General features: G+C 31.8%; 1 protein-coding gene across 1 annotated transcript in view; it reads right to left on the bottom strand.

The window, feature by feature from the left end:
- Nucleotides 1-17,166, bottom strand: part of LOC149185737 (transcription factor TT8-like) — a 61,514-nt gene extending 44,348 nt beyond the window's left edge. The window contains exons 1-2 of the mRNA XM_089409129.1: nt 17,099-17,166; nt 16,875-16,997 (exon numbers count right to left, since the gene is read on the bottom strand). Of these exons, the coding sequence (XP_089265255.1) occupies nt 16,875-16,997; nt 17,099-17,166 (191 nt within the window). The remainder of the gene's footprint in view (nt 1-16,874; nt 16,998-17,098) is intronic.
- Nucleotides 17,167-17,544: the final 378 nt, after the last annotated feature.

Genomic DNA, 17,544 nt, shown 5'->3' with positions numbered 1-17,544 from the left:
GCTTCCATGTGTGGATTAGGGGTTTTGTTTCGCAACCATAGGGTTGTCACAAGAAATTTTCAGCTGTAGCCGCATGCGTACAATCCTATCCTCATAGCCAGAGCACTTCAGCTGCACACATGAACACTTGCTCCATGTGACTAAGACTTAGGGTTTCTACGAATAGTTGACCGAAGATCTGAAAAATTGACCACAACCTTGAATGCTACTATGATTAATATTATTATAGGGTTCATATCTTGGATATTTTTTGGTTGATTTTGATGGATAATTTTGGCTCATTGTACTCTCTAATGAACATTTTATCTAAAAGAAGAAGAATTTGAAAGGATTTCCTCCTTGTGGGGTTTTCCCCTGGTCCTTGACCAGATTCATTTCTCTTGTTTATGTGTTGATTATCTCCTATTGCCATTGCATTTACTATTCTATCTTCAATTACAATTGATGATTGGAAATATTAATTATTATTGAAAGATTTCTAATTGAAGAATTGAATTGGGATAAAGTAATTGAAACAACATAGAACAATGGTAAAATTAACATGGTATCAGAGCTAGGGTGAAGGACAAGTCCAAAGGAGACAAGAGTTGAAGCAATCATCTTTGGAAAAGTTGAAGGAGCCTATCTAATCAAGTCAAGATGTTAACCTCTTACTTCAAGGAAAATGAGAATTTGGGCGACTGATTTAACTTTGCTTCTTGGAAGGTTAGGTTGGAAATCATAGTTGATGACAACGATGTTTGGGAATACATACAAGGAAAAGTATCCGTGCCTCCATAGAATTCTTACATTCCTTCCAAGAACAAGTACAAGAAAGGTGAGTTAAAAGCAAATAAAATTATAGCTAATGGTTTACAAGATCATTTACTTGCATATGTTGGAAATTTGAAAATGTCTAAGGATATGTATGATAACCTTGCTGGCATGTATGAAGTTAACAATTTGAATGAAATAATATCCTTGAAATCTCAACTCAAATATATGAATATTAATAAAGGAATTTTTGTGCAATCCTTCATTACGAAGATGTCTCGTCTTCAAAATCAATTGTAGAGAGTTGGGGAAACCATACCTGACAGGGAGTTGGTGTTGGTAACCATTAAAAGTCTCCCTCATATTTGAGAAACCTTCATTACCACTATAAGCAATAACAATGTTTTCCCATCATTTGATGAACTCATTGGAAAACTTAGTCAAGAAGAATCAAGGATGATCTTAAGAGGCAAGATAGAAAAATATGAATAAGGAGATGCTATTGTTTTTGTCACTCATAACAAGAAAAATAAAGGAAAAATACGTTCATCGGGTTCAAGGAAGCCTCCTCTAATATAGGGGATTGGTGTCTCCTTCTAGTTAGTGCTAGTAAATTATTTTTGGAGAATGAATTCTCATTCTAGTTGGTGCCAGTAAATTATTTTAGGGGATTGGTGTCTCCCATTGGTTGGTGCTAGTGAATTATTGTAATAGTAGGTTGATTCCTACGAGAACATTCATTTAAATAATTTTTGTGGTTTTCTCCCGTAAGGGTTTGCACGTATATCTGGTGTATTCTTATGTTTTCGATGTGATTGACATTGTATATGCTTTCAATTTTTGGGGATTTGTTAAAATTGGCCACTATACTGATTCATCCCCCTTAGTATAAATATATTTCCAACATAAGAAAAATAAATATCTCTCTTTTTTCATACTTTACATATAAATTTAGGTCTTAAGGGTGGTACTTTAACCTTATTGATTGGAGATGCCAATTAATATTTAGGGATCAAGTTACCAGAGCTTGCCTCAATCCATACAAGGCCTTAATTATCCTACATACCATATGATATTTTCCTATCTCCATCAAACTCTCATGTTGTTACGTATATATCTCCTCTAGTAAATATCCATTCCAAAAGGTACTTTTTACATCCATTTAATGTAATTTCCAACATAATTGAAAAAAAGGGAAATCAATAACTTGACTACAACTATTTTTGTTTACAAAAATTTCCCCTCATAATAAATTTGTTTCCAATCTAGAAATTGTATGTACTTAACTATAACATCCATTTGATGTGACTTCCAAAATAATTGAACAAAAATGGAAATGACTAGCTCTTGATAGTATCAACTTTAGTTTTGGGGTACGTGTCTTCTCATAATCAATTCCTTCTTGTTGGGAATAACCTTTAACTATCAATTTGGCTTTGTACATAACTATACTTCCATGGGTTTTATATTTGGTATTGTAAGCTCATATGTAGCTTATGACTTGTGCTTCTCATTGATTTATATATCCTTGTAGGAGTGAGATGTATTTTCCCTTTCATGTTCAACATGGATTTAACATGTGGCACATTAAAAAATAAAAATATTACAATATGGACAATAATTAAATGTTAAAACTCATAATAATTTTAATAAATAAATAACATATTTCTCAAAATATATGATGGCCACCCAAAGAAAATAACATCATAAATGTGTATTAAACATATAAAATATAAACAAATAAATAATAATGCAATATATATAAGAAGTTATATCCAACAAATTTAAAATAATAAAATTGAGCACAACACCAAAAAAAATAAAAAGATATCATTGAACAAAGAAGCAAATTCAAAAGACAATTGAAATCATCAAACAAATTGCATGAATCATGAATTGAAAAGCTCCCACATTCAAGTAGATATTATAGTTTACTTGAATATTTTCCATTTTTAATGTTTCATATTGATGTTTATCACCAATATGATCATTGTCATCACTAAAAATCTTGGATATACAATGTGATGGAGTATTCACAATCTCAGGTGCGAAATGTCATACAACATTCACATTTTTATGCATGAATAATGAATTGAAAAGCTCCCACGTTTAGGTAGATAGTATAGTTTACTTGAATATTTCCATTTCCAATGTTTCATATTTATGTTTATCACTAGTATGATCATTGTCATCACCAAAAATCTTGGATAGACAATGTGATGGAGCATTCACAATCTCAGATGAGAAATGTCATACAACATTCACATTTTTATTGTTAGACGTGATCGGATTGATATGGATGGGATCAATATGCTAATGTGGATGAGTGATGGGATCATCACATATATAGATTGATGTCATTTCCTGAGTATTCACAATAAACATAGAAGCTAGCTTAAGAAGTTGGAATTGATTGCATGGCCAAAATTTTTTATTCTAGAGGTGATTTTATCCTTATCGTCACTTGATAGGTATAAAATTAAAATGGGTTTAGGATGGTGGTAATTTGAGATATTCTCATGTGGGTAATGTGATACATTAATGCATATATTATCTTTACATTCTATCTTTCCATTCTTTCATTTCATTTGCTTCAAGAAAAGAGTTGAATGATTTTATTACATCGTTCATGAGTGCATAAATCACTAGAAACAAATGAAAGAACAAACTTGATTCCTATTAATAATGTCATGAGACTTAACTTAATTCTTTCTACTAATGTCATGAGGCGAGGAAACATTAAAATATTTAATAAATATGACATATCTACTAATAAGATCATATAGCGTAAGAGTAAATTTCGTATTAGGATGATCATATAGCCTAATAGTCAATCTATTCTTAAGAGGATCATATAGAATAATTAAAATACTTAAAAACAAATCTTTCCAATTATTGTGCACTATTTTTAGGAACATGACCATGAACAAAAACTCCAAAAAAAAAAATGAGGGTTTATGCTCACTTGACTCTTTTTCTTAAGTAATTCTTTTCATCGAAAGGGTTGGACTTATATTCATCAAATACATTAGTGTATTCAAAACCTCATCTTTTTAGCATGCACAATGTAGCTAACAATTTCCTTAATATATTAGTTCTCCCTTTTGGCAACTACATTTTGTTGTGAGGTATAAGATGTAGTACTTAACCTTGAGTTTTAATGTGCTTCATAATAGAATAAAAAATCATCACAACTAAGATCACCACCATCATTAGGATGTAAAAATTTCAACTTATTACCACAATGATTTTCAACCAAATTTTTAAAATTTTAAAATTTTTAAAGGTTTCTACAAAAAAACCTAAACTTTTCTCATATATAACCTATTAATGTAAGGAAGTACCTTGTATTATTTTTTAGATGGTCTTCCATGCTTAATATATTGGAAGTTAAGATGGATTTAGAATAATTATAGACCATGTAAACATCTTTGTCTTATATATGCAACAATTAATAATTCAAAAACAAATATTCTTAAAAGTAATAGAAAACCTTAAAAATATGCATAAGTAGATTTATATTTACTATACATTTTATTCAATTTACTAATTAAAATGGAGACTAATTATTTTCCATTTACCCATGAAAATTAGAATAAGTAGTGGAGAATGAGTGACATGGTAGAGAAATCAAGTTAAAATTGTGTTGTTATTTATCAAGCCTAGAGGCTTTTCTAGAGTCCCTTACATGGGAGATTTGTAATTCCATGTTTAACAAAGAGTTAATAAACAACATTAAAAAAATATTATAGAAAAAATATGTTTAAACATTTACTTAAACTAAAATACTTTCAATGTAGGTCTTAAGAAAAAAACCATCCGCGTCTATATCTATATCTACACACATAAATTGAAAGTACACATATTTATCAACATTTAAAACTTATCACTGTCTACCTACGTACAATTAACATGTCAGAGAAGTGGACAACTAGCAAATATATTTGAGTTATTTTTAGAAGATTTATCCATGGATTGTGGAGAAAGATAGATAAAATACAAAAGTGTTTTATAATTTATAGCTTCAAAATTAAAGACAATATACCCTATCCTATCCTCCTCATAAAAGGTAGACTTCTCCCCATTGATGGTATCGCTATGATTAGGTACTTTATGTATAAGGTTAAATATAAACAACATGTAAGATAATAGGCTTCCTAAGATTGCTTCAAACTTGATCCAAAATGTTAAGTCTTAGATAAAGCTAGAGTTTAGGTCCTAGATAAAGGCCTAGACATTGAGTTAAATGTTTCTATTTATTGTTAGTGTTGTTGGATAAATCCCTTATTACTAATTCTACCCTTTGTCTCCTATATATATCTAGGAGAGCTAGCTTCAAAATCATCTCATCAGATACATTTTATTTATTTATTGTAAAACGATATTTCCCCCTTTAAGAGGTACATCATTCATTATTCTATCTAAGTATAGAGATGTGGAGTTACCTCTTTTTCTAATTTTGTCTATTTAGGTGCTTCTTACTTAGCATTTGGATTTAGGGCATGATCGTAGTGTTTTCTCCTTCACACGAGTCACCTTGAAATTTTCACTCTAACATTTTTTTGTAAGAATTTTAAGAGAGAAAACGTTTTGGGAGTTTGAGAAGACATAGAAATGCACACGTGATAAACACTTTAGGGTTTGTTTTATTATACTTTTAGAGTCATAGCTTATGGAAATTGAGGTTTTAAATTATACCTAAAACTAGTCTCAAACATGTGTTATTGGTAAAACAACTATATGTTTTTTTGGGACATATGAGAGTGAAAAAATTTCAATTTCCTAAGGAAACTCATCATAGATCACGTTGTAAAAGTTTAAAATTTTGATGGTCTATACATTGAAATTTATGAGCTATGGATAGTAGGGTTTTTTAGTAGTCCAACAATTAGTCTCAAATTTTTTTTTTAGGTAAAACACTCATATTGAACTCTAAAAATATCCAAATTGAGTGCCACAAGTTTCATTAGAAATAGGATGGACCATAGTATGTCATGTATATATCTTAGAATTGTATTAGAAAAATTAGATACATGGAATTTCATACAAGTTTGTTGTTAAGAAAGGGCATAGAACCAACAAGTTTTAGGAAATTTACCATAACTTTCACTTGGCACATCAAATTTTGGTAAAACATATGGCATTTACAAAACACATATCATAGTACTATATGCCAAAATTTTAAACTTATATGGATTGAAATATTAAAGATACATTAGGAAAATGGTACGCTAGGAAGAAAGTCTAATTATTATTTTAAAGGTACATAACTTACAATTGACATATATTTGATTGAAATAATTGTATTGGATGATTTAAAAGGTGTGGTAAATATAATAAATATAGATAAATATTATTGTTATTCTACATGACAAATTATGTTACAAAAACTACACTAATTAAAAACTCTAGATAACTTAGCCATGACTCATGAAGAAAGTGAAGAGGTATATAATGAACTATCCAAATTATAGAATCAATTTAATAATTTGAGTGATTGGTAAATGAAAAGTTATGATATGATAAACACACAGATAATTGGAACAAAATATGGAAAATATGGAACAAAATATGCACCGAAATATGGAAATTTCACAAATTTCTATGTCATCCATGCTCATGTACCCTATAAGAGAGGTTCCCTAAAATTGATATTGGAATACAGTAAAATATTTGAAATGGTGATAAAAAATTTGTTGAACCCTAGTCATATTTTGGAAATATTTTAACAAGTTCAAGAACATCATGATTGAGTTCAAGAATAATAATTACTCGTCACTCTTAGATCTACATCATGGGGGGTTCAAATCAATATCAAGGACCTACTTAATTCCAAAGAATGATATGAGAAAATTTGATGGCATAGATCATACTACATGGATATTCCAAATGGAGGAACTCTTTTATCTACAATAAGTTCCCACTTTACAGAAGGAAACCCTTTCATCCTTGCATTTAGACCCTAATCAATTTGTTTTGTACCAACAATTTTGTGAAAAAAATGGGATTTTATAATCTCTTGGTACATTTTATGGATGAATTGATAACAGATTATGTGAATATTAAGAGCAACATATTATTTAGTAAATAAATATATCTTTATTAAATATGTCCAATTACATAACACATTCAACAATTCCAAAAACTAAGTCTAATGGTAAAGAATATTCCAGATGATAATTTATTAGATATCTTTATGGTCACTTTAAAGGAGAGAAACATGAGGTTCATCTCTTCAAACTTAAATCCTTAACATCGTTTTAGCGTAGCTATGAATGTTGAAAGTAAAAATATGGATATTATAAAAGTGGTTATTAACATTTATAGAGAGCACCATGTTCCCTCTCTTAACATCATTCAACCTATAAGGTTAACACCTCAACAAATGGATAAAATAAGGGAATATGTATTATGGTTCAATTGGTATAGAAAATATGGTAAGGGGCAAAATTGTGGTGAGAATAAATTATCCTACAAATTGTGAAGAGATATAATATTAAGAATCAAAACGATCAGAGGATATAGAACTTAAATAGACTACTACAACCATATTTTTCCATGCATTAGCTAGAATCAATATTATATGAATCCTATGATAGAGGGATATATTGAAATGAAAAAATATAATAGTGATGATTAATTCTTGTAGTAACCCATAACTTAATTAACTGGAAATTAGTGAAACTTCTCAATTGCTCTATAGATCTAGGGCCAGAGTTTCAATTAATGATTCTAGTGGAAGTACCATAAATTATTTAAGGAAATACCATAGTATTAAGCTCACTATGGGTGAGTATTATTGGATAGTCTCGTGATTGTAACACAAATTGATGGTGTTGATGTTATATTAAGCATCTAATGGTTACAATCATTGAGAATAGTGGCTCTTAAGTTTCAAGAAATTTTTGTGATATTTTCCTTAAAAAAGAAAATTAACTCAAAATTATCCAAGGGAAAATCTTTAAAGTGCATTACTAAAAGAATGACACCGTGGTATAATTGCACAATTGTGCTCACTAGATGTTTAAACATCTAGAATTTCTACTCTAGTGGACCTCTATGACAATAATTCCAAAGTATTTGGAGGGATGCCTAAGGGTCATCCAACTACTTAATATCATTACCATGCTATTGATTTGTAACTGAGAAATGTACCACTCAATATTAGGCATCATAGGTACCCATATGCAAAAATGAGTGATACTGAACTTAAGGTTCAAGAAACGGTAGAGGCTGGCATCATTCAACCTAACTAAAGTGTTTTCTCTTCACTAGTGATACTAGTTCAAATACATGATGTTTCATTGTGTATGTGTCTAGATTATAAAAAGCACAACAAAATGACCATTTGGGTTTCTTATTCTTGCCACTGATGCATTATTAGATGAATTACAAGGATAATTTTTTTCTCAAACTTGGATCTTCATTATAGATATCATGAAATCATAATGAGACAATAGGACATCCAAAAAATAGGCTTTATAACAGATGTGGGTCATGATAAGCTTTCAGTGATGCCATGTAGCCTTACAAATGCACCTTCAATAATTCAAAAATTGATTAATTCTAATTTCAATCCCTCCCTTAGAAAATTTGCATTACTATTTCTTGATTAATGTACAACAAATCTTGGGAAGAGCATGTACAATGTGTTGACATGGTCTTTCAACTATAGGAAAAGAAACAACTATATGCAAATCATTCCAAAAGTGTCTTTGGGGTTCAATAACTAGAATATTTGGTCATATTTTATCTCATAAAGGTGTCAAAGTGGACCTTGAAAAAATTAAAGTTGTTATGGAAAGACCAATTTAAAAAACCTTGAATAATCTTATAGAATTCTTAGGATTGACATGCTATTACTACAACTTTATTAGGAACTATGGTCAAATAGAAACATCTCTAATAATGTTATTAGAAAAGGAGGTTTTTCTTGGACTCAAGAAACAACTAAACCTTCAGAAAAACTTAAAGAGGCTATGTGTACGATTCATCTCTTTGCTACACCTAACTTCACAGATACATTTATTATGGAGCGTGTTGCCTCAATGCATGGAATTGGTGCATTTTTAATGCAAGTAGGGAGGACCCTTTGATTTTAAAGCAACTAATTTAAAGAAAATAACTTACTCAAATCCATTTATGAAAAGGACATGTTATCTATATTACACGAAGTTAATAAGAGGTGTCTTAACCCTAGAAGAAGACACTTTAGGGTAAAAGAAAATCATGATAACTTGAAATGCTCATTGGAACAACAATTTTCTTTAGAAGAGAAACCAAAAAAGTTCCAAAGATGTTATTTTATGAATTCAAAACTATCTACAAAAAAGGAAAATAAACCATGGTTGTATATGCACTTTCAAGGAAATAAAAAGACATAACAATATTATTGTGTGGTATTACCATTCCAAAAAATTGGTTGGGTGGAAGAATTAATGATAGAGTGAAAGCAAGATTAAAAGACATGCAATGCTATTCAACAATTATAAAAGGAACCAAATGCATTGGATATATTTATGTGGAATATTGTTTCATTGTGGTATCAAAATCACCTAATTTATGTAAGAATTTAAAAAAATTAAAGTTTCCTTTTTGAATTGCACACTTCTCCTATAAGTGGTCATTCAAGGTTCTTGAAACATAGCATAAGATCAAGACATATTTTTTCTAGGAAAGTATTAAAACTCATGTTTAAAATTCTATGGTTGGATGTGTGGTATACCAACATAATAAGGGAGAGACAATCAAGCACCCATATCTCCTACAACCATTAGACATACCAATTCAACATTGGGAAAATGTATCCATGGATTTTATATGGATGTACCAAAGTTTGAAGAAAAGAATTCTATCATCATAGTGGTAGATTGATTCACAAAACATATATATATATATATATATATCTATATATATATATATATATATATATATATATATATATTGTCTTTTTCTCATCCTTTTAAAGGAAGTATAGTCTAAGCTACAAAATTCATGGAAATAGTTTAGAAGCTACATGGAGTCTGCAATATTATTGTAAGTGATATAGATCTAGTTTCATTGGTACTTCTTTGGACTAAATTATTTTCTTGTTTGGGTATTTTTGTCGGAAAATATAGAAAACCTTGTGTGTTAGGTTTTCTGTTACACCAAAACCCGCAAGCATTAGTAAACTTCTAAACCATTATCATTACCTTTTTTGAGTGGTCATAGGGTGGATCCCAGAGTGGTGGTTATTCCACGTGATCGATTCTCAACGAGGTGAGTGCGAAAATCCAACACCCCCCCTGAAACGCAAATTGGGGAATCGAACCTGGCTAAGGTTTTGGTACCATGTTAGGTTTTCCGTTACACCAAAACCTGCAGGAATTAGTAAACTTCCGAACCATTTTCGTTAATTTCTTTGAGTGGTCTCAGGGTGGATCCTGTAGTGGTGGTTAATCCACTTGATCAATTCCCAATGAGGTGAGAGTTAAAATCCAACATTGTGATAGGTTTCACAAGATGAGGGATAGACCTTGTAACAATAATGAGGAGATAATGCCATTATCACCTCAACAATCTCCATCCCTCTCTTTAGTGAATATTCACTTATAAGTATACTCTAAATACAAGGTTCAAGGTGATGAAAATTAGTCTAGATGAGGGTACTATATATTGGAGAAGGCTATGTTCTTCTTTTTTGAAGGGACAATGTATCATACACCTAGGATAGATGAAGACTCTTACAAACTAGGGTTTCTTGATATGCATAATAAGGGAATGGCTAGAAATATAGAACTCAAGGAAAGGATTTGATAGAAAATTGGATCAAAAAAGAAATAGAACAAAACCCTCAAAATAGGTTCCAAGTTAGAGCTAGGCTAGGGTTAGGGTTTTTAGGGAATAAAATTGAATAGGGGAGGATGAAATCAACCTTATTAGGTGAAGATTCATCATAATAAAATATTTTGCGTGAAAAAAGGAAAAATGAGATCTTAGGTTTTTAATACACCAACGTGTATCCACAATGCCTTAGGAGAAATTCATCCTTGTGAGAACACTAGCAGCTTGCCTTAAGAAGCCTAGGAAAAATAGAAAAAAGTAAAATATTTAAATTTTGGAGGATTTTGACTAACACAAAATATAATAGTACCTAATTCTACTTGGATGATGGAGTTTTAGGGAAAATTTATTAAAGATAAATGACTAATGATTGGAGTAGTTGGGGGATATGTTTTCCAGTTTCTGAAGCACTAACTATCTTTTTTGTGAGGAGAGAAATTAAATAGGAGACACACACTAGGATTTCTCTTATGGATTTCAAGGAAGAAATATTTACCATGCAAAATATAACTAATATTTCCCACAAAAATATGCTTTAGTCATGGACTATAGAAAGACTTTAGCATAAATTTATTTACATTCATAAAAATAAAAATCAACAATTAACTTATAATTTTTTCAATGAAAATACCTTATTTCAATCCAAAAAAAACATCTCCAATGCAAAATAAAAACTCCAAAAAAAGTCATCTCCACAAGTAGCGAATTAGATAAAGGCTAAGGCGTGCCCCAGAAGAGGGGCTAAATTCTATAGTGTGATAATAAATAAAAATAATGAAGGGACCCTCTATTTATATGAGGCCCATTACCTTTATTCACAACAAAATATTAACCTATAGCCCATACGCAAGTTAAATTTTGGGAGTTTTCCAAGACAAGGGGTTACAAGCCAATTTCAAAGCTCAAAACAACATAATAATGCCATAAAATCCCACAAGTGTGGCTCAACATCCTCCATAAACATGAAAAATTCCATTTTTGGGTCATAAATGGTATGAAATTGCATGGATGGGCTAGCAAGATGTCCCATCATCATAATCGACTCCAATCTGTAAGGGTAAGCTATCAAGAAATTCCCCAAAATGCCTCCAAGTATCAAAACCATGCTTTGGGTGCTCTATGTCACCCTCTAAAGGGCTAGATAGGTGACATGGTATCCTCTCTCTAGCCTTAGGGCTCCAATTGAAAGTAAAAGCCCTTCCTTGTGATTCTAGGGATGACAATTGTTGTCTAAACTCATACTCAAGTAATGCCCATCAAGTGGTGTCAAGGCCAACCTTGGGGCATGCTGGGTACATTGGATACGACACCAAGCAAGAGGATATTAATGTTTCAACATTTGGTGGTGCTCTAAGGTTTCAATCATTTATTGGAGTCATGAAAGTTCCCAATTCTATGCCCTAGAGGGGAAATGGTGCATCTGCAAGGTCATCATTTCTCCATGGAAGTGAAAAATGATTTGGACATGATGTGTAGCATAGACATATAATATGCACTCAAATGCATCTACTACTATGTGAAGGACCACATGAGAAAACCATCTCAAAGTTAAGTGAAATTCACCAATAATTAGGGGCAACGACCATATATGCATCATAATGTAGCATAGTTATTTGTTAAGGGCATAATAACACTTCAAACAAAGATCACCTTCAAATATTTAACTAGAACAAGTCCAGTAAAAGGGTTCCCTACTTATATTAGGGATGGATAGATGTTCAACCCTACTAAGTGTTTTCAACCCCTAAGGGGATGCAACATGTCCGAGGTCAACCATTTAATCCATAGGTGCATGCCATACTAATAGCAATATATAGGAAAAACTTTAAGGTGAGGTGCCATGGTCATGGGACTAGATGTGGAGGTTTATCATCATGCTTTTATAGATCTAAGGAGGGAGGAATGATGGAGCCATGAGTTACCCCTTTCCTCAACCCGCTTTTTCCACCCTCATGGGGTCCTTATTTTTAATAATTCTTTGATAAGGAGCATAACTTTGGTGTCCAAGCTTGCTTTTTAATTATTTACCCCTTAATGATGTGGTAGATTCTCGCTCATTAGGGCTTGGATGTTAAAGGGTTCCTTCATTATGTGATGGAGCATTAAGTGCTCATGTCCCGGGTGATGGTTAATGAGAGGGGTATAGCTCATGCTAGGGTTTTTCCCATGCACTAATCAATATACCATCCATATTTTTCATTTTCTTTTATTGTGGCCATATTATGTTTTTTCCATTCTTTCATATGCAACAACCTCTAAGGTAGTTTTTCTAGGCCAATTTCAAGGATGAGGATATGGGGGTGCAAATCCCAATGAACCAATGAAAACAAGCATGAAGAATGGATATGAAATCTAGGGAATGATAGAAAGTGGTAAGTATGGGATCAATATGGACACACTACTTCAATCAAGGTTTCCCAAGTAATGCCCCTCATAAAACCCTAAGGCCTCAAATGAGGTCTCACTCGACTAGGGTAAAAAACTAACATCCCTAGTAAGGTGAAAGAATAATATTTCAGTTAAAATTGGTCAATCATCCAGATCACCATTAATCCATGTTAGAAATTCCCAAAACATTAAGTAAAAGAACATGATTGCAAAATGGTTAAAGTACCGCCGAATGATGACCCACCTTCAAGAGGAATGTTGGATGGTGAGTGGTGTTTGACCAGTGCAAATGATAGAAGAATATGACATATCAACATATATTGAGAAATGTAGGGGTGCTAGATGGTTGTCTGTCCAAAGAAGAAGAACAAATTTCTCCTATGGAGTTACCTACATTTGTGTGGGTAAGATGTACTCAACTGGATTTCGATGCCTCTTACCATCCTCAATCTCATGGGAAAATTGATACTGTGAATAAACATGTAGAAACAAGTATGTTTTGCTTTGAAACTGATAAACATATAAAATGAGTCAAGAGGTTTCCCTTGGAAAAATGGTGGTACAACATGTCATTCCATACTTAATGAAAAATGTCCCCATTTATGGTACTTTGTGGATATAATCTATTCTCATTCACTTCACCCTTGAGGGGGAAAGAAAAAGTTCAAGAATTGGAGGATTGCATAGAGCACCAACAACATGTTCTTAATCCACTGAATGACAACTTAGTTACAACACAAAATAGGATGAAACAAAAAGTATATCAATATAGTAGTGAAAGGAAATTTGAAGCAGGGAATTGAGTACTTTTGAAGCTAGAATAATATAAATAGATGCCCCTCAAGAAATAAAAGAAAAACAATAAATTATCGCCTAAGTAATATGGTCCTCGTAAGGTGTTGCAGAAAAATGGAACTATGGTTCACAAATTGGGGTTTCTTCCATCTTCACATGTACATCTAGTATTACAGATTTCTTGCTTAAAGAAGATAATCAGTGACAAGATCCTAGTCCAAACATTTTTACCATATATTAATGAAGAAAGACAAATGATACTAGAATTGAAAATAATTCTTAAAGCATGGATGAGGCCATTATAAAATCAAGTAATTATTAAGTTACTCATAAAGTGGAAAAACCTATGAGTAGAAGGGGTGAAATGGGAAGATAAGTTTTTCATGTACAAAATATATAAATAATCAAGTGTTGGGTTTTGTCTCATAAACTCTTTAATTATAAATGTAATTTATCTATCTATCTATCTATATATAAAAGAGATCCTATATTCTTTTATATAATTCTCAAGGGTGTAGTTACTTTTCTTTCCTTTTCCAAACTATTTGGGTGTTTGTTGTCTAACACAAAACCATTTTTGACTTAACTAGTGTTGAGATAAAGATGCCAAATCTTGGTTAAATAATTGAGGAATAAATGGAAGCTGCCATTCTATAGAATAATGATATTATAAAAAATATTGCTATATATAAATTCAAGAAGCAATTATCTTGTAAGAAATAATTAAAAGATTAAACAAAATTAAGATATCAACCCAAATAAAAACATTAAAAAATATTCTTTTTTGACTAGTTTAAAGAAAAAAAAATAACATCGTTAAAATAAGAACAAATTCTCATAAGCTTTACATGGAAAAAAGTGCTTGAGAATTCTTAAAACATTTGTATGTCAAAAGAAGACATTCCACAATTCCAAAAATATTGTATACCAAAAGAGTTTGTCATCTTTGTAATATTAAAAGAATTGAATATAAAAATGGCACAATTTCAAAATATTTGTTATAATATCCATCTGCCTAAACTTTTAAATTGAAATTTTCTTAAAACAATAAGAAAACTATTGTAACTTAATTGTTAACCTTTTAAATTAAAATTACAGCGAATTGTTTTCACTAAATATTTTAAATCCAAAAATAAAATTCAACTAAAATAATGATTACATAACTATCTTATCTTATCCTATCCTTTCCTCTCCTTTCCTCTCCTCTCCTTAGTAGAAGTTTGCACATTAATCTTTCTTTTAATCTTAGCATCCAAAATACAAGATGTTAACTTATTCTCATATCTCCTTTCCATCAACAAATGACACTTTTAATAATAACTTTAATTTTTAAATCTATAATTATATTTTAACATTTGACTAATTTTGTATATTATATTAGTGAAAAATAGCATCCCTCTCTACTCTCCTCATTGTTCCTATGAAATATGAAACGTTGGCTTTTAATAATTATTATACCATACCATTCATTCATTATTCTTATACCATTATTAGCTGTTCATGATTCTGATACCATTCACTATGCCTATCCACATTCACAGATAGTTTCTCACCTTTATCCTAATTACAGATTAAGGTTGAATAGTGAAGAAAGTGCTAACCCGCATTTCTGTGAAACAAAGAAGATTACAGGTGAATATCTTTATATTAGTGAAAAGTGGAGTGCTTCTCACTCTCCTCATTGGTCTTATGAAATATGAAACGTTGGCTGTTAATAAATATTATACCATAACATTCACTCATTATTCCTATACCATTATTAGCTGTTCATGATTCTGATACCGTTTACTATCCCTGTCGACATCCACAGATAGTTTCTAACCTTTATCCTAATTACAGATTTAGGTTGAATAATGAAGAAAGTGCTAACCGGCATTTCTATGAAAACAAAGAAGATTACGGGTGAATATCTTTATATTAGTGAAAAGTGGCATGCCTCTCTACTCTCCTCATTGCTCTTATGAAATACTCTCCTCATTGCTCTTATGAAATATGAAACATTGGCTTTTAATAATTATTATACCATACCATTCATTCATTATTCTTATACCATTATTAGCTGTTCATGATTCTGATACCATTCACTATGCCTATCGACATTCACAGATAGTTTCTAACCTTTATCCTAATTACAGATTTAGGTTGAATAATGAAGAAAGTGCTAACTCACATTTCTATGAAAACAAAGAAGATTACAGGTGAATATTTTTATATTAGTGAAAAGTGGCATGCCTCTCTACTCTCCTCATTGTTCTTATGAAATATGAAACGTTAGGTTTTAATAAATATACCATACCATTCATTCATTATTCTTATACCATTATTAGCTGTTCATGATTCTGATACCATTCACTATGCCTATCAACATTCACAGATAGTTTCTAACCTTTATTCAACCTAATTGCAGATTTAGGTTGAATAATGAAGAAAGTGCTAACCCGCATTTCTATGAAAACAAAGAAGATTACAGGTGAGTATCTTGAAATCGGTATTCATGGAGAGGTCTTACAACTAGCCAACCACACGATTTGTACACCAATTCTTATTACATGGATTCATCAGGGCTGGTGATTGTGGGTTCCTGGACATATTAGGTAAAGGAAAACATCGGTAGCTCTCCCTGGGCACAGGTCCACAAAGTACAGGTGTAGCAACTCCACAACTCGGTCTTTTTTAATCAAACTCTATGGAGATTGCCGTTAATTAGCACTGTGAATATCTGCAATCTTAATATTCGATTTTTTGAAGTGTTACTGCGCGGACAGAGACGAGGTTGTCCACAGTCCGTTACAGAAGACATAAGTGAGCATGTAATGTTTACAGTAAGAAGACACCTCTGTTTGGTACCCTTGTTTATGCTTAAAAAATCTGATTTCAAAACTGATATATTCATTAAATTTGCAATTTTAGTGTTCTGCATAATGTTTTAATTTTTTTTTAAAGAAATTGAATCCATTTATATATTTAACCACATATTTTAAACAACAAAAATACACCATCTACATAAATTATCATAAAATATCCTCAAAATAATGAAAAACGTTAAAGGGTTTTAGAACGCCCTTTCTAAATCCGTCCTATAGCTGGGTATTCTGAGTATGGCTTAAACTTACCCTGTGTCCACAGCAAATCGACAAAGCTTGTAAATATTGAAAAGTGTTTGACCTACACTTCGGGCCGTGGACGATCCAGTTTCCATTTCTGGTTTAAACCATCCGTCCTTACATTCTAAATCTCTGAAAATGAGAACGATACATTACATCTAAAACGACATATATAAATTCAAATGATATTCATGACAAGAAAGCGTCAGGAGAAAAGGGGGAAAGAATTTTACCGGGCATGCTGATCCAACGACCACAGCGCAATATAGGTCCAGCCTAAAGCTATAATTATGCTTCTCATTATTTCTCGCAGGGACTGAGTGTCCAGGTAGAAAATGAAGTCCATCATCTCGACAACCCACAACTCTAGAGGAAGCAAGCTTTCAGATCTCGCTAAGAAAAATTGAAATGGATAGAAGGGAAGTAAGGTGGTGAGGACCCGGGATTAAATAGGATGGAATGGGGGTTAATTGTGAGGCAGGCACGACCTAGTGGGAATGCGCGAAGTAGTTTCAAACATAGTTGTTAGCGGGAACCGTTGGAAATGTGTTTTCAAACACAGTTGTGGGGCCTTCCAATTTGAATTGGAGGGCGTCAACGAATTGGAACGATTGTCGTCAAGGAATCCGCAGCGGCCGCCATGACCTGGAAGTTGGAAGCACCCGGAATCTGACTCCGG

The sequence above is a fragment of the Pinus tabuliformis genome, chromosome 3_1 (genome assembly GCF_031772625.1).
Source record: "Pinus tabuliformis cultivar Carrire ecotype Pingquan chromosome 3_1, CPIR1, whole genome shotgun sequence".
In the NCBI taxonomy this organism is placed as follows: Eukaryota; Viridiplantae; Streptophyta; class Pinopsida; order Pinales; family Pinaceae; genus Pinus; species Pinus tabuliformis.
The sequence above is the reverse complement of the archived record's forward strand: the minus strand, read 5'-3'. Positions and strand labels throughout refer to the sequence as shown.